Source organism: Aquarana catesbeiana, linkage group LG12, assembly GCF_042186555.1.
Source record: "Aquarana catesbeiana isolate 2022-GZ linkage group LG12, ASM4218655v1, whole genome shotgun sequence".
In the NCBI taxonomy this organism is placed as follows: Eukaryota; Metazoa; Chordata; class Amphibia; order Anura; family Ranidae; genus Aquarana; species Aquarana catesbeiana.
In genome coordinates, this window is record NC_133335.1 from 27,057,281 (window position 1) to 27,080,588 (window position 23,308).

At 42.9% G+C, this 23,308-nt stretch overlaps 1 protein-coding gene across 1 annotated transcript in view; it reads right to left on the reverse strand.

Moving 5' to 3' along the window:
* The window catches only part of COL9A3 (collagen type IX alpha 3 chain), a 65,107-nt gene extending 43,143 nt beyond the window's left edge, over window positions 1–21,964 (reverse strand). The window contains exons 1-3 of the mRNA XM_073607477.1: window positions 21,715–21,964; window positions 14,785–14,853; window positions 180–215 (exon numbers count right to left, since the gene is read on the reverse strand). Coding sequence (XP_073463578.1) covers window positions 180–215; window positions 14,785–14,853; window positions 21,715–21,777 — 168 coding nt within the window. The 5' untranslated portion in view covers window positions 21,778–21,964. The remainder of the gene's footprint in view (window positions 1–179; window positions 216–14,784; window positions 14,854–21,714) is intronic.
* Between the last annotated feature and the right edge of the window lie 1,344 nt (window positions 21,965–23,308).

Consider the following 23,308-nt stretch of genomic DNA (forward strand, 5'->3'; position numbering starts at 1 on the left):
GCCCAGCCAGACAAAGCTGCGCCGCGTGGCAGAGATGTGCAAATCTCAGAACTGGATGGACAAAATAAAAATCCATTTGCAGATAAAAGAGCTTCCTATTTATGCATTTAGCAGTTTGCCTGAAATTCAGCTTTAACTGAAATAAAGCTCTGCTTCGGAGATTTAATTGTTGTACTTACTACAGGTCCAGGTAAACCAGCGGGTCCGAGTTCACCCTGAAAGAGAGAAAATGGACAGTACAAGTTTAATTTTCCATTACGTTGCTGTTCACCTGGAGTAGAGAGTTTGTAATCGTTGTTTGGAAATGTAGAGATCAGGCAATAAAAGGAACAATGCATTGCTTTACACGAGAAAAACCCAATACAAATAAAAAAAAAGTCATTTGAAAGAAGGGAATTATCTTTTCTGTTTACTAATGCGTGATCTGTCTGCATTTGGTAGAGTTCTGCCCTTAAATTCATTATGATAAATTCAGCCTGACGTTGTAACGTGATCGACGTACAAAGCAATAGGATCTGCCATAGATGTGCACAGCCTAAAAGCTCAAACACACGTGTGTCTATATATATGGCCCTGGCACATTGACCTCCCTGCTGGTACAGTGAAAGAGGGGTGCGTAAGCACTTCTCTTATAGCAGAGTCGGTAAGAGGGAGATCTTTCCCATCTCCCTGCTGCTACACAGAGCGATAATGCTAATGCGCACCAGGTGATTAGGGTGTGCCCAGGCACATCCGGCACACCCTGTGAACACGCCTAACTTTGCAAAAAGTGGTTATCCAAAAGGTAACCTGGACAGGAGCCTAGGGTTTGATAGATTCCAGAGATTGAAGTGTTGGTGGACACAAGTGTAAAGGATAATCTTACTGAGTGGTTGTCGATGACGCATTTAACCTCCCCCTTCCACCTGGAGACTCCATCCTCCTGACTAAGCTCCAGTGGGCGGAGTGAAACACGTTGGGGGGCATGGCCTGGCGGGGGTCCAGGCTGAGACTGACATTCACTATCACACAGCAGGCTTAGTATGGCTCCAGGGACTCCCATCACTCTCTACCTGTAAAGGATAATCACTGTAGTAGTGACGCAAGAAAGATGGTCAGGAAGTGACAGCGCCAACCAGTGCCAGGACAAGATCATCCAATGCCCAGGGCAAGCATGCCAAATTGCGCCCCCCTTCATTATGTGCAAGCTTATGAGGAGGAGGGGGAGAGAGAGCACAGCACCTCCTCCCGGAACTTTCCTCCTCTTCTTGCAACTGTCAGTACTGACTTATAGTAGAAGGAACTTGCGGCATCCCCATCCCCAGGATACACACTGCCCCAGGGCAGCCGCCCCTTCTGCCCACTCCTTGGGCACCAACTAACTTTATTAGGTCCAGTTGACTTTTATTTGCCATAGTGGGAGTCACAAGAGTAGCCAACACATTTCAGGTGCCCAGCAATCCCTCTCCATCAGGGCTTGTAGCTGCAGCATAAAAGACTAAGTAGCACACTGGATCTGGATGAAATGCTTAAAAAAAAAAGTGTGTAGGAAGGCTCATTCAGGGTGTTAGCCAGATATCCATTAAGTTCTTCTTCAGCATTTTGTTATGGCTGAGTGTGCCGCTTAGTATTCTTTTTTTCTGTAACTGAGTCCTGATGAAGGGGGATTGGTGAGCCCCTGAAACACAGTGGCTTTCCCTGTGACTTTCAATTTGGCAAATAAAAATTAAGCAACATAGGCCAGCCATACACGGAGCAAATTTCTTTCCTGCAGCCACAGGTTGCAGGAAAGACTTACCCTTGATTCTCCTATCAACATAGGCAGTGTTGATGCAGGAATCCCTCCTGCCGGGCCATTGTCTTCTCGCAGGGGGCGGGGGGGGGGGGGGGGGTGAGAGAGTGACTAGAGCAGCCACTTGAGATAATCGCAAGCAAATACGACAGGCTGGTTGATTGATCGATCAACTTAGTACATTTAGCCTGCCCAATAATGGTTCGAATCTTGACTGGTTCAGCAGGATTCGAACCATCTATGGCCAACCTTAGTGCCTTCACTTAGTCGCCTTCAAGGGAGGATGTACTTGGATATGCCACTAAAGAAAATGCTATTTTTTATTATTATTACACAGGATTTATATGGCGCCAACAGTTTGCACAGCGCTTTACAACATGAGGGCAGACAGTACAGTTACATTACAATTGAATACAGGAGGGATCAGAGGGCTCTGCTCGTTAGAGCTTACAATCTAAGAGGGAGGGTCAAGTAATACAAAAGATAATAACTGTGGGGGATGAGCTGATGGGGAAAATAAAAGTACAGTTGTTAGGTGGAGGCAGGATAGGCTTCTGTGAAGCAAAAAAAGTTTTCAGGGATTGCCTAAAAGTGGATAGAGTGGGAGATGGTTGGACAGATTGGGAGAGGGAGGATGGGAGAGGCTCGGGAGAAGTCCTGGAGGCGAGCATGGGAGGAGGTAACCAAGGGAACTAAAGAGCAGGAGGTCTTGGAAGGAATGAAGAGAATGATTAGGTTGGTATTTTGAGACTAGGCTAGTGATGTCGCTGGGGGCAGAGCTGTGGATGGCTTTGTAAGTTATTCTTAGTATTTTGGATTAGTTGGGCTTTTCTGTACCTATTACAGTTCTTTGTAAAGTTAATCAAAAGGATGTTGGGGGGGGGGGGGGGGGGGTTGCAAGGCTGTTACCTTTCCTAGGGCCCCATTCTGCTATGGGCAATCATGTAAAAAAAATCTAGACTGAAATATGTGATAGTGAAAGATTAGACCCTCTTTTTTGGTCTTCATTGCTATCATTTCCTTTTACTTCCTGTCCTGGCAACAAGGTGTCATGGGAAGGGATGGGATATCACTCCAATGGGGAAAAAGACAGCAACAAATACATGCTTCAGTTGCTCGTGGAAAGGTCAGAACTTCTGTAAGTTTTTTCCTTGCTGCCCTGGTGGCATCATGCCTCCCAACTGTCCCTCACGTGGAAGGACTGTCCCGTTTTTGGAATCAAATCCAGCTGTCCCTCTTTTCTTCTCAGTTGACCCTCTTTTCGGTCTGACGTAGAGATTGTTATAAAAATATACAACCCCAATCCCCAAAAAGTTGGTACGCTGTGTAAAATCTACATAAAACCAAAATTCAATGTTTTGCAAACCTCAAAAACCCATATTTTCTTCACAATAGAAAAAAGAAAACCAGTGTTTATAACTCTCAAAAAAGGTCCGCTATCTCTTTAAAAATAATAATAAATATCAAGCAGTCCACAAATAAGTGAATAAGTAAAAGTATAAAATAAAGTCCACCAAGGTGAAAGAAAGTCTATGCGTGTAATTATAAGTAATACCAATCCAGTGTAAATCCCAAGAAGAGCCAATGTTGTGAGGAAATCCATGCCACCAAGACACACGCACTTCTTACCAGAAAAATTGGACCTCAAGCAAACAAGGTCATATGAGCTCAGCTGACACACATTGTGTCTCACAATGTACTGTGACATACTATAGCAGAGCATGATCCCCTCCCTTCGGAGACTGGGCCACAGGGCAGTATTCTAACATAACGACCCCAAACACACCTCCAAGACGACCACTGCCTTGCTAAAGAATCTGAGGATAAAGCTGATGGACTGGCCAAGCTGTACACTCACTACTTTACATTGTAGCAAAGTGTCATTTCTTCAGTGTTGTCACATGAAAAGATATAATAAAATATTTACAAAAATCTGAGGGGTGTACTCACTTTTGTGAGATACTGTAGCCATACACCATAAGACATGACTTCAATCAGTGGAACTCCTACAGTGTCATCACATCTACTCTATGACTCCTCCAAACTGGTTCCAGTATCGCTCCACATCAGCACTACATAGTTCAAGTGATCAATAGGAGAGAGGAAGAACAGATACTCATAGTGCAACCCATAAAAACATAAGTAAAAATGTATTGTGTTTTCGTGCTCACATGTAAACAGCAGTAACTCACATCGGCAGAAACTGATGGCGCCACCGAAACTTCCGCCGGTGTGAGCAATGACGTCACTAGCCACAAGCTCCTCCCAATGTGTTTCTACACAACTGTCATCGCCAGGAAAAGAAGAATTTTTCTTATTCACTAATTTGTGGACTGTTTGGTATTTATTATTTTTAAAGAGATAGCGCACCTTTATTGGGAGTTGTATTACTTATTTTTGTATTCAGATATTGTTTGTGTGCAGCTGTCATTTTTTTTATTTTTTTAAAGCACTAAGCATAGGATTTTCTTGTTTTTAAATAATTTAAACTGAGAAAATGTACCATTTTAAGAAAAAAATAAGGTAATTTTAAAATTGATGGCAGCAACACGTCTCAAAAAAGTGGGGACAGGGAAATAAAAAGCTGGCAAAGTAAGTGGTACTAACAAGGAAGAGCTGGAAGAACATTTTTTGAGTAATTAGGGTAGTTGGCAACAGGTCAGTAATATGATTGGGTACAAAAAGGGCATCTTATAGAGTCAGAGTGTCTCAGAAGCAAAGATGGGCAGAAGTTCACCAATCTGTGAAAAGCTGCATCTAAAAATCATTGAACAATTTCAGAATAATATTCCTCAACGTAAAACTCCAAATACTTTAAATATATTATCATCTAGAGTACATATCATCAAAAGATTCCAGGAATCTTGAGATATCTCCATGCACAGGGGACAAGTCCGAAATGGAATATTGGATGCCTGTGATCTTCAGACTCTCCTACGGCACGGCATTAAAAACAGACATGATTCTGTGATGGACATTCCTGCATGGGCTTAGGAATAATTCCAAAAATCACCGTCTGTGAACACAGCTCACCGTGCCATCCAAAAATACAAGGTGAAGCTCTATCATGCAAAGAAGAAGCAGTATCTGAACATGATTCAGAAACTCTGCTGTCTTCCTTGGGCCAAAGCTCATTTAAAATGGTCTGTTGCAAAGTGGAGAACTGTTTTGTGGTCAGTTGAATCGAAATTTGACATTCTTTTTGACAACCATGGTTGCCACGTCCCCCGGACTAAAGAGGAGAGAGAACTTCAAGCTTGTTATCCGTGCTCAGTTCAAAAGCCTGCATCTCCTATGGTATGGGGGTGCATTAGTGCGTATGGAATGGGCAGCTTGCACATCTGGAAAGACACCATCAATGCTGAAAGATATATCTAGGTTTTAGAGAAGCATTTGCTCCCATCCAGACTATGTCTTTTTCAGGGAAGGCCCTGTAGATTTCAGCAGGACAATGCTAAACCGCATACTGCATTTATGACAACAGCATGGCTTCATAGCAGAAGAGTCCAAATGTTTAACATTGCATTCTGTTTTTATGTAGATTTCACACAGCCTGTAAAATTGCAGACAACAATTGCTATGGCTCCTTGGGGGAAGGAGCAATACGACAGTTTGACTTAAACGCAAGCGGTTGCTCAAGGCCAATTCAGCAACTCAAGTCTCCTAGATTCTACAGCATATTTAGGTTAAGGGAAGGAAATAGTAAAGGCCGAACAACATGCATATGTAATGAGTAAATATGATCAGAGACAAATGAATACAAGTTAAACATAAGAATAACAAAGATTTCAAATAGGACTGTTTTTGCACTTTGCACCATCATTTTATGATTATTTAAGCCATAATAATAATGGCAAGCTTATTTTATATATGATTGGGGCCTAATATGGGTTGTAATCCTTTTATGTTCATTATTCATAGGTAGACAGACTTGGGCTTTATTCCTCCTATGGCCGCTAATGTCCTTGCGGGTGATCTGATTTGGTGTATGAATTTTCCTTGTTGTACCTGCTACCCAGTGATCGTGAGCGTCCTTGGTAAGATGGGAGACCTCCCCCACAGATGACCTATGAACATGTTTTCTGTTATTGTTGTATTTTAAAGAATACTGTTGTGAAGACATTGTTATATTCAAAATGTTGGTTCAGGTAAAAATGTTATGCTTTATCCCTAGTGGTATTATATGCAGCATTTCTAAGTCTCCTGAGGAAGCCAAGGTTTTTTGTGAAACATGTAGAGCTGAATTTACTGCCAATATATTCAAGCCACATGGAAGAACTTTAATGGTTTTATTATAAACAATGTGAAACAATTGTCTTTTTAACATTTATACTATAATAAAATTTATAGATATTTTATCATATATATCTTTTCGTAGTTCTTGAGTTCAGCACCTTAAAAATCCCCTATTATTGCCTTTTCATCGATTTTTTTATTTCTATGGGATGTGGTGCCCTTGATCCTCTGACACATGGGAAATTCTATATTGGTACTTATTTTATAGACCCACCTAATATTTGTCTATCTCGTGTATTCAGTGAATACAAAATTTAAACAAAGTCGTTGATGAATTTGTGAACCCTAAAATTCCGCAGCTAGTTCAACCTTCCTGCACGGGTAATAACCTCAACTAATCCCTTTCAGATCTTGCATGTTTGGAAGGTCTTGTTCGAACATCCACTTAAAGGTCACACCGCAGCCTTTCAACCGGTTTATGGTCAAGACCCTGACTTGCTGTATGTAAAATACAGAACTTTCTTCTGTATAAGCCACTTTGTTGTTGCATTTTTTTCTGTTTTAGACCATCAGTATGTTGCATAAGCAAACTTTTGTGTTTTAGACAGACACTCTTATATTAAACTGTGGAATTTCCTGATACAGTCTGGAATTTCCTGGTCTCTCAATCACTATAAGACATCCAAACCCTAAGGCAGTAAAGCCGTAGATACCAACAGCTTCCACCCTTCATGGCTCAACATTGGTATAACATTTTGGTGTTGTTTTGTGGAACATGCAGGTGGATTTAAAGTGAACCTGTGCTTTGTTGCCCACGCTCCCAACTTTCCTTGACTCTCTCCCTGCTCCATTTAGCCACTTTGAGCCAAGAAACAGCCTTCCTTGGCCAAGCTTCAGGTAACTTCTGCTGTTTTGCCGTAGCTTTCACAGTACTGAGGACCATCCCCCCGCCCCCCTCAGTGCTGAACCAATCACTAAACACCAGCTTACAGGGTATAAGCCACATGCCCTTCCACTCAACTGTACTGGGTATTTTCTATCATTGGTGGAAAGGTGGGGGAGCAGAAGAAAGGTATGTGCTCCTGGGAGGACACCCTGGCCTGCACAAAGAACCAGGTTGATTTGAGACAATCAGCAATATTTTTTTTGGAGAACAGATAGTAGATTTTACCAAGTGTAATAGATCCCTGCAGGTCTGTATTTGTTACCCTTGAGGTATCCGCCATCTGTCTGAGCAGTGGTCTCCAAACTGCGGCACGGGGGGGCTAGATGCGGCCATTTGCTTGTCTTTATCCACCCCTTGGGTCACTATGCCTCCCACTGACATTAACAATGGGGCATAATTCCTGCCACTGACACCAACAGCACCAACAGTGGGGCACTATTCCTCTCACTGACACTAATAATGGAGTGCTAGTCCTCTTACTGACCCCAACGATGGAACATTGTTTACTCCCACCAACACTAAGACAGTTTCGACTCCCATTAGCCACAGTTCAGCCACTCTAAAGTGTGAAGGACAGTAAACTGGCCCTTTGTTTAGAAAGTTTGAAGATCCCTGTGTTTGAGCATCATACAAAATACCGATCTCTGTGGAACAACCATGTTGACTTGTGGAGGCCCAAGTCTTTAGGTGGCTATAGAAATCCTTGCATAACCCTTTAGACTCTTCTTGTGAGGACCGCTAAAATGTAACTTGATCTAGGCTGCACTTTAGCACAATCCTGTTGTGAAGAGTAATTATGCAAAACTGGGCCTTTTTTTTTGGTTTTGTTGAAATTTCAATCAATAATCACAAGCATTCAATCAAATGAACAGCTACACTATTGTATAAAGGAGGCTGAGTAGGCCCATAGTGAACTTGATGATATAGGAAAATTGTTTGTTTTAATAACCTTAATTTGGACTAAGAATAACAATCCTAAAGACACCCAATCCTCCAACTAGACTGTTAAGGGATGAAAAAACTTGGAAATTTGGATAGCCTCTACGGTGGACAACTAGTGGGTCAGGAAAAATGCGGGGCAAGATTACGTGACTTTTTTAATGGCGCATGAGAGCTACACCAACTCATCATACACATTACCATTTAACTGTACAATTTCATTTAGGTTTCCGAAACCATGTAATATGAGGACAAACCTAATCTATCCAATCAAGGTAGATCTAAAGATTGTACAGTCAGATTGTAAGATGTGTAATGCGCTTTACTGACTGGAATATCTTACTCCAACTACCCTCAATAACCTGTAGATACAAAGCATTTCCCACAGTTCTGCTCTCAAGTCAGGTGCTGGTTCCCTATGGCCTCCTCTGTCAACACAATGTCCGTACAAGAACATGGAAACCACACCCCAAAATCCACCACTGTAAGTTTATTGCAACTCCAAGATACTGGATAACCCACCCTCTAGACTCTAAAGCACATGTGCCAAACACAAGGCCGAATCTGCCCTCCAGGCCATTTCATGTGGCTCTCGCACCTCTCCTGCAGCTGTGGCAACCCCCTCATCTCCACCTTGTCTCAACAATCAGCAGTAAAGTGGAGGACAGAACTCCTCCTCCAGATCCTGCACTTCTCTGTGCCACTGCAGAGAGGCTTCTCACTGTCCCCACCTTGTCTTAGCAGTCGGCAGTAGAAATTAGGACAGAACTCCTCCTGCACACCTCAGAGCAGCCACAGCACCCCTCTCATCTCCGCCTCCCTTGGTCTCAGAATTCAGCAGACTCCGGCAGCTGTCTCTAGCCCTCCTCTGGTCCTCCTCCAGACCCTGCACTTTCTTCTTTCCAGCCCCACCCCCAGCTTCTTCCTGGCAGCAGAACAAGGTAAGGGGGGTGCACTGTGATGTAAGAGAATGTGGGAGACTCTTGACTTCTGATGATGGAAGGGGCTCTTGACATCTGATGTAAGGCGGGGGGTGCTCTGGACATCTAGTCTTACAGACACAGCAGGCTCTTTGAGGTCAACCATAATGCGGATGAGGCCTGCGATGAAACTGAGTTTGACACCCCTGCTCTAGAGCAAGGGGCTCCAAACCTTTCAGTACGAAGGTGGCATTGATTATTTTACAAATATACTTGGGCCAAAAAAAAATTAGTTTTATAAATTAATGAATAAAGTTTAAATGAATTAATACACACGCTACTGGAAATAACTTCAAATCTGAAGCCTCCCCTTCACATCAGAGCCCCCTTCACATCAAAAGGTTCCCCATCACTTTATAGCCCCACTTACATCAGGGTTCCTGTGACAGACCTAGCCGGGAAAGAGACTTTTGGAGGGGACTATATGCAAGCCTCTTGCCGATCGATCGGGGGCCCTTGCATTTGGGGGAACGATGCTCTTTGTGAGCTGTATGCCTGGGGACCCTTGCGGTGGTATTACTGTGGATTCGGGTCCTGGTCCCCCAGGACACACAGACTCTGGGGACCCTGGATTTGCCATATTGGAATAGTGGCTGATTCATAATGCTGGGATAGATACTGTTAGGAGATGCTGATGTAAATTCGAACACCTGTCTGTCTATTGTCTGCTAAAATGTGTATTGTAAATAAGTCTACTATGGGATCTAAGAGTCATTAGATCCCCATTGTTATTTGTGTTAATTAACTCTGCTATTGTGTGAAGAAGAGTCTATGTTGATTGTGATAATGTTGATAGGATTTTCTGAACTACAAGACGGCCAGTCTGGCCTAACGGTCATGTCTGAGTCATCTAGGCTGTCTAAAGGGATTAGTTAATTAGCTCATGTTAATTAGGTTAATTAGGTTACAGCTGTATTGTTAGAGTAATATGAGCAGGAGGTCTGCACCTCCACTTTGAGTGTATAAAAGCCTGTATTTTGCAATAAAATAGATTCCTGTTTGAACTTACATACAGCCTGCCTGGTGTTTGTTCTGAGCTATCACAACTGGACTAGAACGGCACAGAGCTGTAGTTCTAGTCCCGGATGACCGAACCATCAGACGTTGCAATCTGATTCAATAGCTGCAGAGGAGTGTTGGGAGAGTGGAACTGAGCGAGCAAGGGGCTCGTTACAGTTCCTATCAGAGTTCCCCCATGCATCAGGGTCTTCATCAGACTCCTCCCTTACATCCATGGCCTGGAAAAAAAGTCCCCTCCTACAGCAGGATCCCCACCAGAAGCAGAGACCAATTGATCTGAATCCTCAGTAGTCTATGCAATGAGTCAGAGAATATGCCACTGACCCTTGATACAGCCTGGATAAAATCTCGTAGTGGGCTGGATGTGGCCCACCACGGTCCTTAGTTTAAAGACCCCTGTTCCAGAAGAAGAAGAAGCCCAGGTGGGGTGTCCAGCATCTTGAAGTTGCATAAAAATTACAGTAGAGGATCATTTTTCAGAGTGTGGTTTCAGTTGTCTCTGTACCCTCATTATACTTATGGCTTGCACACTTTTCCTATCAATGACCTTAAGGCCCATGCTTACACCATTGCAGTGTGGTAGTGTACGTATTTCCCCAACATACATTAAGGTGCGTTATGCACATTGGCGCAAAGCAGTACCATTCATTATAAATAAAACCCCAATGCACCTTGCCAACAAGCAGCACCGCGAACACACCGTTTCCTCAAATGAGCGGGCTGCCTTTAATGTAATGTATTTTCAATTACGGCATAACGCGCTTGCGCTAATGCAGCACAACAGTGCAAATCCAGCTTAATTAAACCATTTGTTGAATAAAGTTACATTGCAAATTTAAATATTTGTAAAATAACGTAATCTTTATTACATGACAAGATGGAAAGCACGTCAAACTTTAGGGGCCAATTGTGCAAAGTTCCAGAAACCTTCTAATGGTGCACAGACTTTCACTGACAACATGCCAGAATGCCCTGTGACATATGCTAATCATCCAGATACCCTACTGATAACAACTAGCAACATTTTTAACAGCATAAAGCATATCTACACCCCAAAACAAACATGTAACATATAGCAGCTTATCAGCATTTAAAGTATAACTAAAGGCAAAACTTTTTTTTAAGTTTTGGATAGTGGAGAGGGATTGGAACACTTACCATTATCACTGAAAGTATAAGTAAAAGAAAATCCCACATTTTGGGTTGTCCCCAGAAAAGGGGAAATCTTCCAATGGGGGCACTAGTTCTGGCGACATGGGGAGCCCCAAGGAATTCCCTTAATTTGCAGGGATTTCTTTTCGCTTCCTGTTTGGCTATGGGACAGTAATGCCGCGTACACACGAGCAGACTTTTCGACCGGACTGGTCCGATGGTCTATCCGACGGACTTTTGGGGGCCTCTTGACGGACTTTCCAAACAAACGGACTTGCCTACACACGATCACACCAAAGTCCGACGGATTCGTACGTGATGACGTACGACCGGACTAAAATAAGGAAGTTCATAGCCAGTAGCCAATAGCTGCCCTAGCATCGGTTTTAGTCAGTCAGACTAGCATACAGACGAGCGGATTTTTCGACCGGACTCGAGTCCGTCGGAAAGATTTGAAACATGTTTTATTTCCAGGTCCGTCAGACTTTTGGGGAAAAAAAAGTCAGCTGGAGCCCACACACGATCAAATTGTCCAACGGAGTCTGGTCCGCCGGACCAAGTCTGCTGGAAAGTCCGCTCGTGTACACGGCATTAGTGAAGGGAAATCTTTGCAATGGGACACAGCTTGCAAAAAAAAAATGGGGTTATAACCCTCTTACACTATCCAAAATAGAAAAAAAGAAGGTGTTGTCTATAGTTCTACTTTAAATGTGGTGTCTGTAGTAGTTTTGATTTTCCATCCCTCATTTCCTTTATTTTCACCTGGTCACAACTATTGCAACACACTTCTGGTCCAGAGCTCCTGATTTGCCTATTTGGTGTAGGTTGGTGACACATGAAGTACCGAAGCCAAAGGGAAGCACACAGCTAGGTAATTAGAATTTTCAGAAGCTGATTAACAGTGAAAGCTTTCTAGAACAGGTTTCTTGCCTGCAGAGGTTTTTTTTAAATATATCAGCTTGTAGATACAGTGACAAATGGTAACCTCTTGCTGGCAAGATCAACACGGTTTAATCAGTGTTGCAAGTGAAGCAACTGTCACCAAAGGGTGTTGAAGTACACAGACATGTCAATTGGCTGGCCAGATGCTAAGAAACATGTCTATTGGCCAGCCAGATTCTCAGAGACATGTCCATTGGCTGGCAAGATACCCAGAGACATGTCTACTGGCTGGGCAGATACCCAGAGACATGACTATTGGCCAGCCAGATACTCAGAGACATGTCCATTGGCCAGCCAGATACCCACAGACACGTCTATTGGCTGGCCAAATACCCAGAGACATGTCTACTGGCTGGAAAGATACCCAGAGACATGACTATTGGCTGGGCAGATAGCCAGAGACATGACTATTGGCCAGACGGATACTCAGCGACATGTCTATTGGCCAGCCAGATACCCACAGAAATGTCTATTGGCTGGCCAGATAACCAGGGTCATGTCTACCGGCTGGAGAGATACCCAGGACATGTTTTTGTCCTACCAGATACCCTGAGACATGTCTACTGGCTGGAGGAATACCCAGAGACATTTTTAATTGGCTGGCCAGTGGCACAGAGACATATCTACTGGCTAGACAGATACACAGTGACATGTCTATTGGCTAAGCAGATACCCAGAGACATGTTTTTTGGCTAAGCAGATACCCAGAGACATGTCTATTGGCTAAGCAGATACCCAGAGACATGTCTATTGGCCAGCCAGATACCCAGAGACATGTCTATTAGCTGGCCAGATACCCAGAGTTCTGTCTGATGGACTACCAGATGCCCAGACACGTCTTTTGGTCATCCAGATGCCCAGTGACATGTCTATTGGTCAGCCAAATACCCAGAGACATGTCTTTTGGCCTACCAGATACCCTGAGAAATGCCTACTGGCTGGAGGAATACCCAGAGACATTTTTATTGGCTGGCCAGTGGTACAGAGAGAAGTCTACTGGCTGGACAGATACACAGAGACATGTCTATTGGCTGCTCAGATACCCAGAGACATGTCTATTGGCTGAGTGGATACCCAGAGACATGTCTATTGGTTGGCCAGCTACTCAGACATGTCTATTGGCCAGCCATATACCAAGAGACACGTCTATTGGCTGGCCAGATACCCGGAGATCTGTCTGATGGACTACTAGATGCCCAGAGACATGTCTTTTGGTCATTCAGATGCCCAGGGACATGTCTATTGGCAAGCCAGATACCCAGAAACATGTCTATTGGCAGACCAGATACCCAGAGTTCTGTCTGATGGACTACCAGATACCTTGAGACATGTCTACTGGCTGGAGGAATACCCAGAGACATTTTTATTGGCTGGCCAGTGGCACAGAGACAAGTCTAATGGCTGGACAGATACACAAAGATATGTCTATTGGCTGAGCAGATACCCAGAGACATGTCTATTGGCTGAGCAGATACCCAGAGACATGTCTATTGGCTGCCAGATACCCAGAGATCTGTCTGATGGACTACCAGATGCCCAGAGACATGTCTTTTGGTCATCCAGATGCACAGGGACATGTGTATTGGCCAGCCAAATACCCAGAGACATGTCTATTGGCCAGCCAGATACCCAAAGACATGTCTATTGGCCAGCCAGATACCCAAAGACATGTCTATTGGCCAGCCAGATACCCAAAGACATGTCTATTGGCCAGCCAGATGCCCAAAGACATGTTTATTGGCTGGCTAGATGCCCAGAAACATGTCTATTGGCCCATTCATATAACAAAACATCTTCACATAATGATGGGAAGGGGAGAGGGCTTGGCAGCCAACTAACACCTGTTGGCATCTTTTTGGTCATTTTGATTGGCCGTGCTGGACTGGTGTAACTCCTGTGTATGCGCACAAGAGTTAATTCATCCCAGCACCGAGGCATGCAGGGAATGTACACATGTGCAGCTCAATTTACATTTAAAAAAAGTTTGCAAGCAAGCAGGTAGGAATCTTGTATCGCAGAGGGGGTATAGTACATCTCTTCTGCAAAACAAAAGAAAGAAAAAAAAGCCTTGCAATTTTTTTTTGGGGGGGGGGGGGGGGGGGGAGGATGCAATGTTTCACTTCAAATTTCTTACAGCTGATCTTATCAAGAACTGTTCACATTGCAGGCAAAGCAGACAAAATGCAGCCTTTGGGGGTTTGACCGCATGCATTGAACAGCGCTACGTTTATAAGTAAAAGTCAGCATTGCACAACAAGGTTCTTCTATACAAGTAGCATTTTACATTCATATGTCAGAACAGCATTTATATTTCTTGTACACAAAGATAAATTGTATTTCACACTCACTGATCCTTTAATACAGAAATAAGCCGTGTTATTTAAAGATGGGTAAGTGAATAAGGACCTGTCCAGAGAAGTGTGAGCTCCTCAGATGGATGGAGACTCTGAGCCTTTGATAGGGGCAGGCAATGCTCACATATGTGGCGGCAGCACACAAGGACCTCTGTGCACAGTCTGGTCTCTCCTGGCTGGAGTCTGGCAGGGGAGGGGGGAGCTGTTGAGAGCAATACACAGAGCATCCTTTGTACCCCACTGAATAAACTCACTGCTTCTCCTGCACACAGGAATTCCTTTAACCCGTGACATGCCACCCCAACCAATCACAGAGCGAAGAGACACACATCGACCAGTGCCCTGGCCCCTCCAGCAGAGAAAGGGTTAACCTCCGCAGCCACTATGCACACAACTCTTACCCCAGCCACTGTGTCCACCCCTCAGCCAATCAGAGCTACTCACATCTATTCCATCCTTGCCCGGTATTCCAGGAGGTCCAGGTGGGCCAGGTGGTCCTGGAGGTCCCGCTCTCTGCAGAAAGACAGACAAGGAGACATTGTCACAAGCAGATAATCACAATGGCAAGATCACATCTGGTCAGAAAGCTCATATTATGGCAAACATTGCTAAGGAGTCATCAGTTCCAGTATTAAAAAAAAATATTTCCAGTTATGTCCCGAGAAAAATAACTTCCAGGACCCTCCAACGGTGAGAAACCCAGTCGGCGACACCTGATACCTCATATACCCCAATAAACCATTTTGTTTAGATTATAAAAGAACACTTATGAGACCTACAGCCCCAAATGTTTAAAAAATATTAACAAAAAATTTCCAGGGACAACAATTTACAAGAACTAATGATCAGAACCAAGAGGTATCCAGATGATCCAAGATGGCTAGTTATATTGACCGAGGCTGGGCCAAGAAATACTGAGTACTAAGAGAGGGTAAAACATTTAGGTCTTGCTTAACGACCAATCAGAATTAGGCTTACCTTGAGGGGACTTCTGTTAACAAATGATAGATTACATCTAATTGGATGCAGTTAGATGCTGCACCCTCCAAATTATTATTGCCCTTCGCAATAAGCCTCTTAGAGGGTCAATATCTTATATGGACTAGACTGACCTTTATTGTTGGTGTAATGACTAGTAATGGGGATAATGCAATGCTAATGTATCTCTCATTAACCAATTGGAAATCACCTAAAAATTAAAAGAGTTAAAGCACTTTTAGGCATTTTGAAAAGCGGAATCCATTACGTGGTAAAAATTGAATATTTAGTCCTGTGATAAAATTTTAAGTGGGAAAGCAAAATAGGAAAGGGTAACGTCAGTTATTGTCAGATGTAAGTTAAATCTCCATTGTTGAGATGGACCGTCACTTTGCTTGTCCATTGTGGTGATGTCATGAGGTCACATGTCCTTCTTGAACACTAAGGTGACGATTATTTGGGAAGCCCTCTAATGTGACATTCCTCACCTTTGTGATGAGTTTCAAACCCTCCTCCACAGATGATAATTTGAGTCGGGCTAATGTACCAGAATCCTCTCTGCAGGGGGCAGCACACAAGTCTTATAGGCAAGGGATCGGTGCCCCAATCACATAGGTAGGGGGCAGCACATAATCCATATAGGCAGGGGGCAGCATACAAGTCATAGAGGCATGGGGCAGCACGCAAGTCGCATTGGCAGGGGGCAGCACACAAGTCTTATAGGCAAGGGATCAGTGCCCCAATCACATAGGTAGGGGGCAGCACATTAACCATATAGGCAGGGGGCCGCATACAAGTCATAGAGACAGGGGGCAGCATGCAAGTCGCATTGGCAGGGGCAGTACACCAATTGTATAGGTAGCGGCAACACACACATTGTATAGGCAGGTGGCAGCACACAAGTCTAATATGCAAGGGGTAGTACACCAGTCATATAGAAAGGGGGCAACACACAAGTTTTAAATGCAAGGGGCAGTAAACTTGTCAAATAGGCAGACAGCAATACACAAATTGTATAGGCAGGAGGCAGTACACCCGTCATATAGGTAGAGAGCATTACACATCATATATGCAAGGGGCAGTACACCAGTCGTATAGGTAGAGGGCGACACACAGGTTGTATAGGGAAGAGGTAGTACACATGTTTTAAAGGCAGGGGGCAGCACTCCAGCCTTATAGGCAGGGGGCAGTACACAAGCCTTATAGGCAGGGGGCAGTACACAAGCCATATAGGCAGGGGGCAGTAGACAAGCCTTATAGGCAGGGGGCAGTACACAAGCCATAGAAGCAGGGGGCAGCACACGAGCCATATAGGCAGGGGGCAGTAGACAAGCCTTATAGGCAGGGGGCAGTACACAAGCCATAGAAGCAGGGGGCAGCACACGAGCCATATAGGCAGGGGGCAGCACACAACCCACCAAATCATCTGGCACATAGGGCCATTTTTTGCCTATCCTAGGATAGCATCTTCCTTATTCCTTCTACCTATATTACACATCTCTGTGTATACTGCCGATGACTGAACCACATTATGTTGTCACATTAAATATAAAATGTCATTGTTTAGGCAGGGGGCAGCACACAAGTTGGATAGGCAGGGGGTAGGGTACAAGTTGTATAGGCCAGGGGGCAGTACACCAATTGTATATACAGGGGGCAACACACACATTGTATAAGCAGGGGCAGCACACAGATTTTCTAGGCAGCGGGCACCACAGAAGTTGTATTGGCAGGGGGCACCACAAAAGTCCTATATACAAGGGGCAGTACACCAGTCGTATAGAAAGGGGGCAGCACACAAGTTTTAAAGGCAAGGGGCAGTACACCAGTCAAAAAGACAGAAGACAACACACACATTGTATAGGTAGGGGGTAGTACACCAGTCATATAGGTAGAGGGGGAAGCACACAAGTCGTATTGGTGGTGGTGGTGGTGGTGGGGGGGGGGGGGGGGGGGGGCAGCACACAAGTCATATATGCAAGGGGCAGTACACCAGTCATATAGGTAGGGGCGACACACAAGATGTATAAAGAAGGGGCAGTACACAAATCATTTAGGCAGGGGGCAGCACACAAGTCTAGGCAGGGGGCAGTACACAAATCATTTAGGCAGGGGGCAGCACACAAGTCTTATAGGCAGGGGGCAGTACACAAATCCTTTAGGCAGGGGGCAGAACACAAGTCTTATAGGCAGGGGGCAGTACACAAATCATTTAGGCAGGGGGCGGTACACAAGTCTTATAGGCAGGGGGCAGAACAGTGGTTGTATAGGCCAGGGGACAGCACAGAAGTCATAAAGGGAGACAGGCAAAGGGCAGCACAAAAGCTGCCAAATCATCTGGCACATAAGGTAATTATTTGCCTAGGAAAGCGCCGCCCTGATTCTTTCCACCTATATTACACATCTCTGTGTATACTGCCCATGACTGAACCACATTATGTTGTCACATTCCATCGTATATTTATATATATATATATATATATATATATATATATATATATATATATATATATATATATATATATATATATATATATATCTATAGATATATATATCACCTCACAACATACTCTGAAGAATGCATTGAGACATGGAATGTTGAGAATGGTTCATCTAGTCCACAATAAAGCGGAAAAAATTCAAGGGGTGAGGGGAGCACTGGCTGGACATGGAGGTAGATTATAAGTTGTTATTTCTGAAGGAGTAGTAGATACATAGAGCCATCTCCCAGCAGAGGCAGCTTTTGTGATATGAAAGAAAAACTTATCACAGAGTTTTATATTATAAGACCACTATGACTGGTGTCTGTAAGATGGAAAGCACCTTTAAGCCAAAATTGCCTGATAATCAAAGGCATTTCAGCTGAAGCTATGGCAAGATTGAGTTTCTGTTAATAATATATTGAATGCAATTGTCTTATATCAAGTAAAATATATATTTGTCAATTACTGGTAAGAAAGATCATTTTAGACTTCCAAAGATTAGCAGTGGGTCGATAAGCTATCGAGTAACTAGTTGGTAGCAGACCAGAGTGAAGATATAGTTATTTGAGGACTACATTGGATGGGTATATGGTCCTATCTTCTGCCATTTATTCAAGGTATATTGCAGGTTTGTTCTTTTAGTGCCCCAATCTGGGCAGGTTAACCTGTTTGACCAAAGTCCACTGCTTGCCCTGGTAATTGCCCTAATGCCACCAATGGACACAACTTAGATGCCCTAGTCTCACTATTCAGGCCATCGATAACTGTTGGTTGCACATATTTCCCATCCTGCTGTCACATATCCAAAATCTGATCAATTGGCCTTCATCTTCTTCAGTAGAAGTAAAAACAGCCCTTGACTTCCACTTCTCATACGCTGGTTGTAACTTTGCTCAATTTGGGGCTGAAATCTTAATGGCCAACAATTGGGGTAACTAGACTTTGTAGACACCTACAAGCCCTTACCAAAGATGGGCAATGCTAGACCTAATTGGCCAGAATCTTATTGACTTGTCCTGTCCACATCACCCATGAAGGATGACTGTGTGAAAAAATAATGGAACCCTTCCCTCCCTTGCCGTAGAGTAATGTAGTAATAGTACTTGTATAGTATTTTTTAAAGGATGATGCATTAGGGCCGACAAACTACATCAGGCAATAAAGAGTCATCACAGAACATAAGACACAAGCCTTACAGTGTTCCAGCAGACAGGAAAGAACAAAACGCATGTGTAGCGTGTTTATACAGCACGACTAAACATCAGAGACCTCAGAGGGGAAGTGGGCACCATACGTGGAACCCAAGACAAGAGGGTCTTTGTTTTCGGGGGGATGGAATGCTCCCCTTGCTGACATTCCATTGCGGAATATAAAAAGGCAAAGGAACTAGTAACAGACAGTATAATAAACTTAGAAAAACAAAAAAGGTTATTAAAGAAGATTAAAAATACATAAATCAAAATTGATTAACATTGATTGATTGCAACTAAGGATTGATCTAAATGCAGACAGAACAATACATGGATCAGTTACATTAGTACACTTAGGGGAACACATTTGGGAAATCCATATTGACCAATCAACAATTACGTTTCTTGTTCAGATCTAGAATTTTACTGGTTGCTGTGGGTTACTGCACTCCTTAAATGAACCGTAATTGTTGCAGCTTCATTTTTTTTATCATTTTAAACAAGGTCAAGTAAAGGAAAAGGAGATCCGTCCCTTTGGGGGCATATCGTAGACCATGTCTAAACATGGAGAATAATAAGACATTTATTGATACAAAAAGTATGCAAATAAATAAAAAAAAAAAAAAGGAAATTACCCCTATATGGAAAATAATAGATGCACATTTTTTTAGTAACGTTTGTACTAATTCTTGGTGGCCCCTTTAAAAAGCAATGCACAAAGTCACATTAACTGGCGTCTCTGTCCTGGTGAATGGTGGACGCTGGCTGATGAAGGTTCCCTCTACTGTCTTAAGGAAGCAAGTTCTTCTAAATAGTGTGATTGATAATATGTTGAAGTTATGGCATATAGAGGACAACGTTTGTCAAGGTGCATTGCATTCAGGGGCCCTATAGCTTCCATCTGAGGTCACTGATTAGTCTGGGATGCCAGTCTGAGTGTAGGATACCATCTGGAGTTACCTGTACTAATAGAGGTTACGTACACCATTATAAGGAAGCAAATTCTTTCTCTAAACTGTGTTGTAGCTTATGGCACACAGTGGACATCAATTGACAAATACAGTCCAGACAAGGTGCATTGCATTCAGATTGCATAGTCTGGGATGGTAGTAAGTCAGAGGGGGTTGCTAAACAATGAACAGAACACTGCAAGACAGTCTACCAAGATTGGCTGTTGCTGAGTGTAGGATACCATCTGGAGTTACCTGTACTAGTAGGAATTACTTGCAAAGCTGTAAGGAAACAACTTCCTCTTTTTCCTCCTGGTTAAGTATGTTGTAGCTTTTGGCATACAGTGGACATCACTTGACAAATACAGCCCCAAGCAAGGTGCATTGCATTCAGGGGCCACACAGGTTCCATAGTTTGGGATGCCATTGGTAGTAAGTGGCTGGGGACGTTGAACAATGAACAGGGCACTGAAAGCCAATCTAGCTAGGAACAGGCTGTTGCTGAGAGTAGGATACCACTTGGAGTTACCTGTACTAATAGGGGGTTACTTGCACCGTTATAAGGAAGCAAATTATTCTTCTAAATTGTGTTGTAGCTCGTGGCATACAGTGGACATCAATGGGCAAATACAGCCCAGACAAGGTGCGTTGCTTTCAGGGGCCCTGCAGCTTCCATCTGAAGTTGTTAACTAGTTTATAGTCTGGGGCAGACTTTCTCAACCTTTTCAACATGGAGGAACCCTTGAAACAAGCTTTCGGTCTCAGGGAACCCCTGTTAAAAATGTCCATATCTACAACTCATGATACATTGATGTGATGGTCATTGGAAGAGTGCTTCTTACATCTGTGGTCGGTGGGGAAGAATCCCCCCCCCCCCCCTACAGATAGCTAAAAAGATCGTTGGTGTCACTGGGAACTTATCTGAGAGGCAAAAATTGGTCATTACTCAAGGGACCCCTAGCAACCATTGGAGGAACCCCTAGGGTTCCACGGAAACCCGGTTGAGAAACCCTGGTCTGGGGTACTATAGCAGTAAGTGGCAGGGGGGTTCTGGACAGCTTAACAGAAAGCTGAAGGCCAATCTTTGTAAGGAGTAGGCTTTTGCTGAGATTAGGATACCATCTGGGGACCTTAAATATTTACTGAAGATAGGGGGGAATATAATTATACAACATTGTTTAAGAATTAGTAGATAGTAAATAGTAGTTTTCTATTTAGATAAATACCTAATGTAGCAGAGTGGGCAGAAAAAAAGTTATGATGCGCTGCGAATACCAGCCAATCAGATCATAGCGCAGACCATGTAAAGATGGCTTAAAGAATCCTTTACGTTGATCTTTACTCATGAATCAAATAATCATTGTCTAGGTTTCCGGGAACATGCCACTTTTAGGAAAGGAAAGCACAGTATCTCGCGTACGTCCAATTCTACCGCAGGGTTCAATCAGTGACTACGGTGCAATGGGCAGGTAACAAGCACGACAAATTTGTCAGTGCCATACACAGTGTGATTAAAATGACTGGCGAAAGTCTTGAGCACTGCTTCCGGAATGTAAAGGGTTAATTAGCTGGAGATGACAAATGTGATCAAGCACCGTAGACAAAAAGTTTGGGAAATTTTTGTGTAGCCAGACATAAGGGTTCCCTTTTCCGTAGGATAAAGAAAATTAGATTTTTTTGTGGAATTGGCCAGGTTGGAGGATACCTGGAGATACAGGAGATGCCACATTGGAGCCAATACAGAGGAGGCAAGTAGAATGCAGTGTGACTTACCGGCGCTTGGGGTGCCACCAAGTGGACCAATAAAAGGAACCCAAGAGCTGGGAACCAGACCATCTTTTTCCCCTGGATCCTTCAACCCCTCTGCTGGCTGCCTACGGTCCCTGTGTCCCCCTCGCTCTTCCTGGATTGCAGCCCCTGAGTGAGGGGTGTCTGACTCCTGATTGAGTTCTCTCTGCTGGTCCTGGGATGTGGAGAGGTAGGGGGCTTCAAGAGCAGTGGAGGAGGAGGAGAGAGAGACTGAGCGAAGGGAGGGAAGACAAGCTAAAAACCCACCTATGAGTGGGGGCATGGCTGATTGGCAGCTGGAGTCCCTGGAATGCAAGGAAAAACAAGGACACGGGAGAGGTGGCAACCTGGAAAACCCAGTCCTAGCTCAGCCTCATCCCATCCTCCTACCAGAAAGTACAGATCTCCCGAAGGTCCTCCTGGCAGACAAAGGGTTAGATTTATAAGAAGGATACAACATTCAACCAACAGAAACTCTCACAATCTTAGATTGGTCGTTCATCTCCTAATTTCACTTTGACGGATTAGGGCATTGCAAGCCAAAATGTATCAATTCATCCGATTCAGCCATTTATCTCCATACCTAAAAAAATAATAATAGATGTATTCTACAAGTTCATAGGTCACTTTAAAAAATATGACAATAAATGAAACAAAATAAACGTATTATTATGATTATTAATAATATTAATCATACTGATAATATTTATTATTATTATCGTTATACAGTCTTCTTCTTATTATTAATAATAATAATAATAATACGTTTATTTTGTTACATTTTTTGTAATAATAATTATATTACATAATAATAATAATAATATTTATTATTATCGTTATACATTCCTATTATTATCTTTATACATTCTTATTATTAATAATAATAATACGTTTATTTTGTTACATTTATTGTAATAATAATTACATTACATAATAATAATATTTATTATTATTATTATTATTATTATATACTATTATTATTATTATTATTATCGTTATACATACTTATTATTATCATTATATATACTTATTATTATTAATAATAATAAGATAATGTTTATCGTGTTACATTTATTGTAATAATAATTATATTACATAATAATAATATTTATTATTATACTCGTTATATATTATTATCGTTATACATTACTATTAATAATAATAATAATATTACGTTTATTTTGTTACATTTATTGTAATAATAATTATATTACATAATAATAATAATAATTATTGTTATTATTATACATTATTATTCAGATATAGGATTTATATAGTGCCAACAGTGTATACACTGCTTCTCTTCTGTCACTGCACCAACATCTGCGCCATTGTTATTGCCACTACAGCTGCACGGGGCACGACGGCCAGCTGGGTGACTCCGGCGGCTATTTTGTTCTGTAGGAGGCTCCAGGTGTATTAAAAAATTCTGCGGCCATCTGCAAAAAAATTGTAGCAAGGATGGGTTAGGACAAGGGTGGGCAAACATTGGCTCATTGCCTATTATGGAACTACAAGTCTCAGGAGGCATTGCAAGATTCTGAAAGTTACAGGCATGACTCCCGAGAGACATGATGGG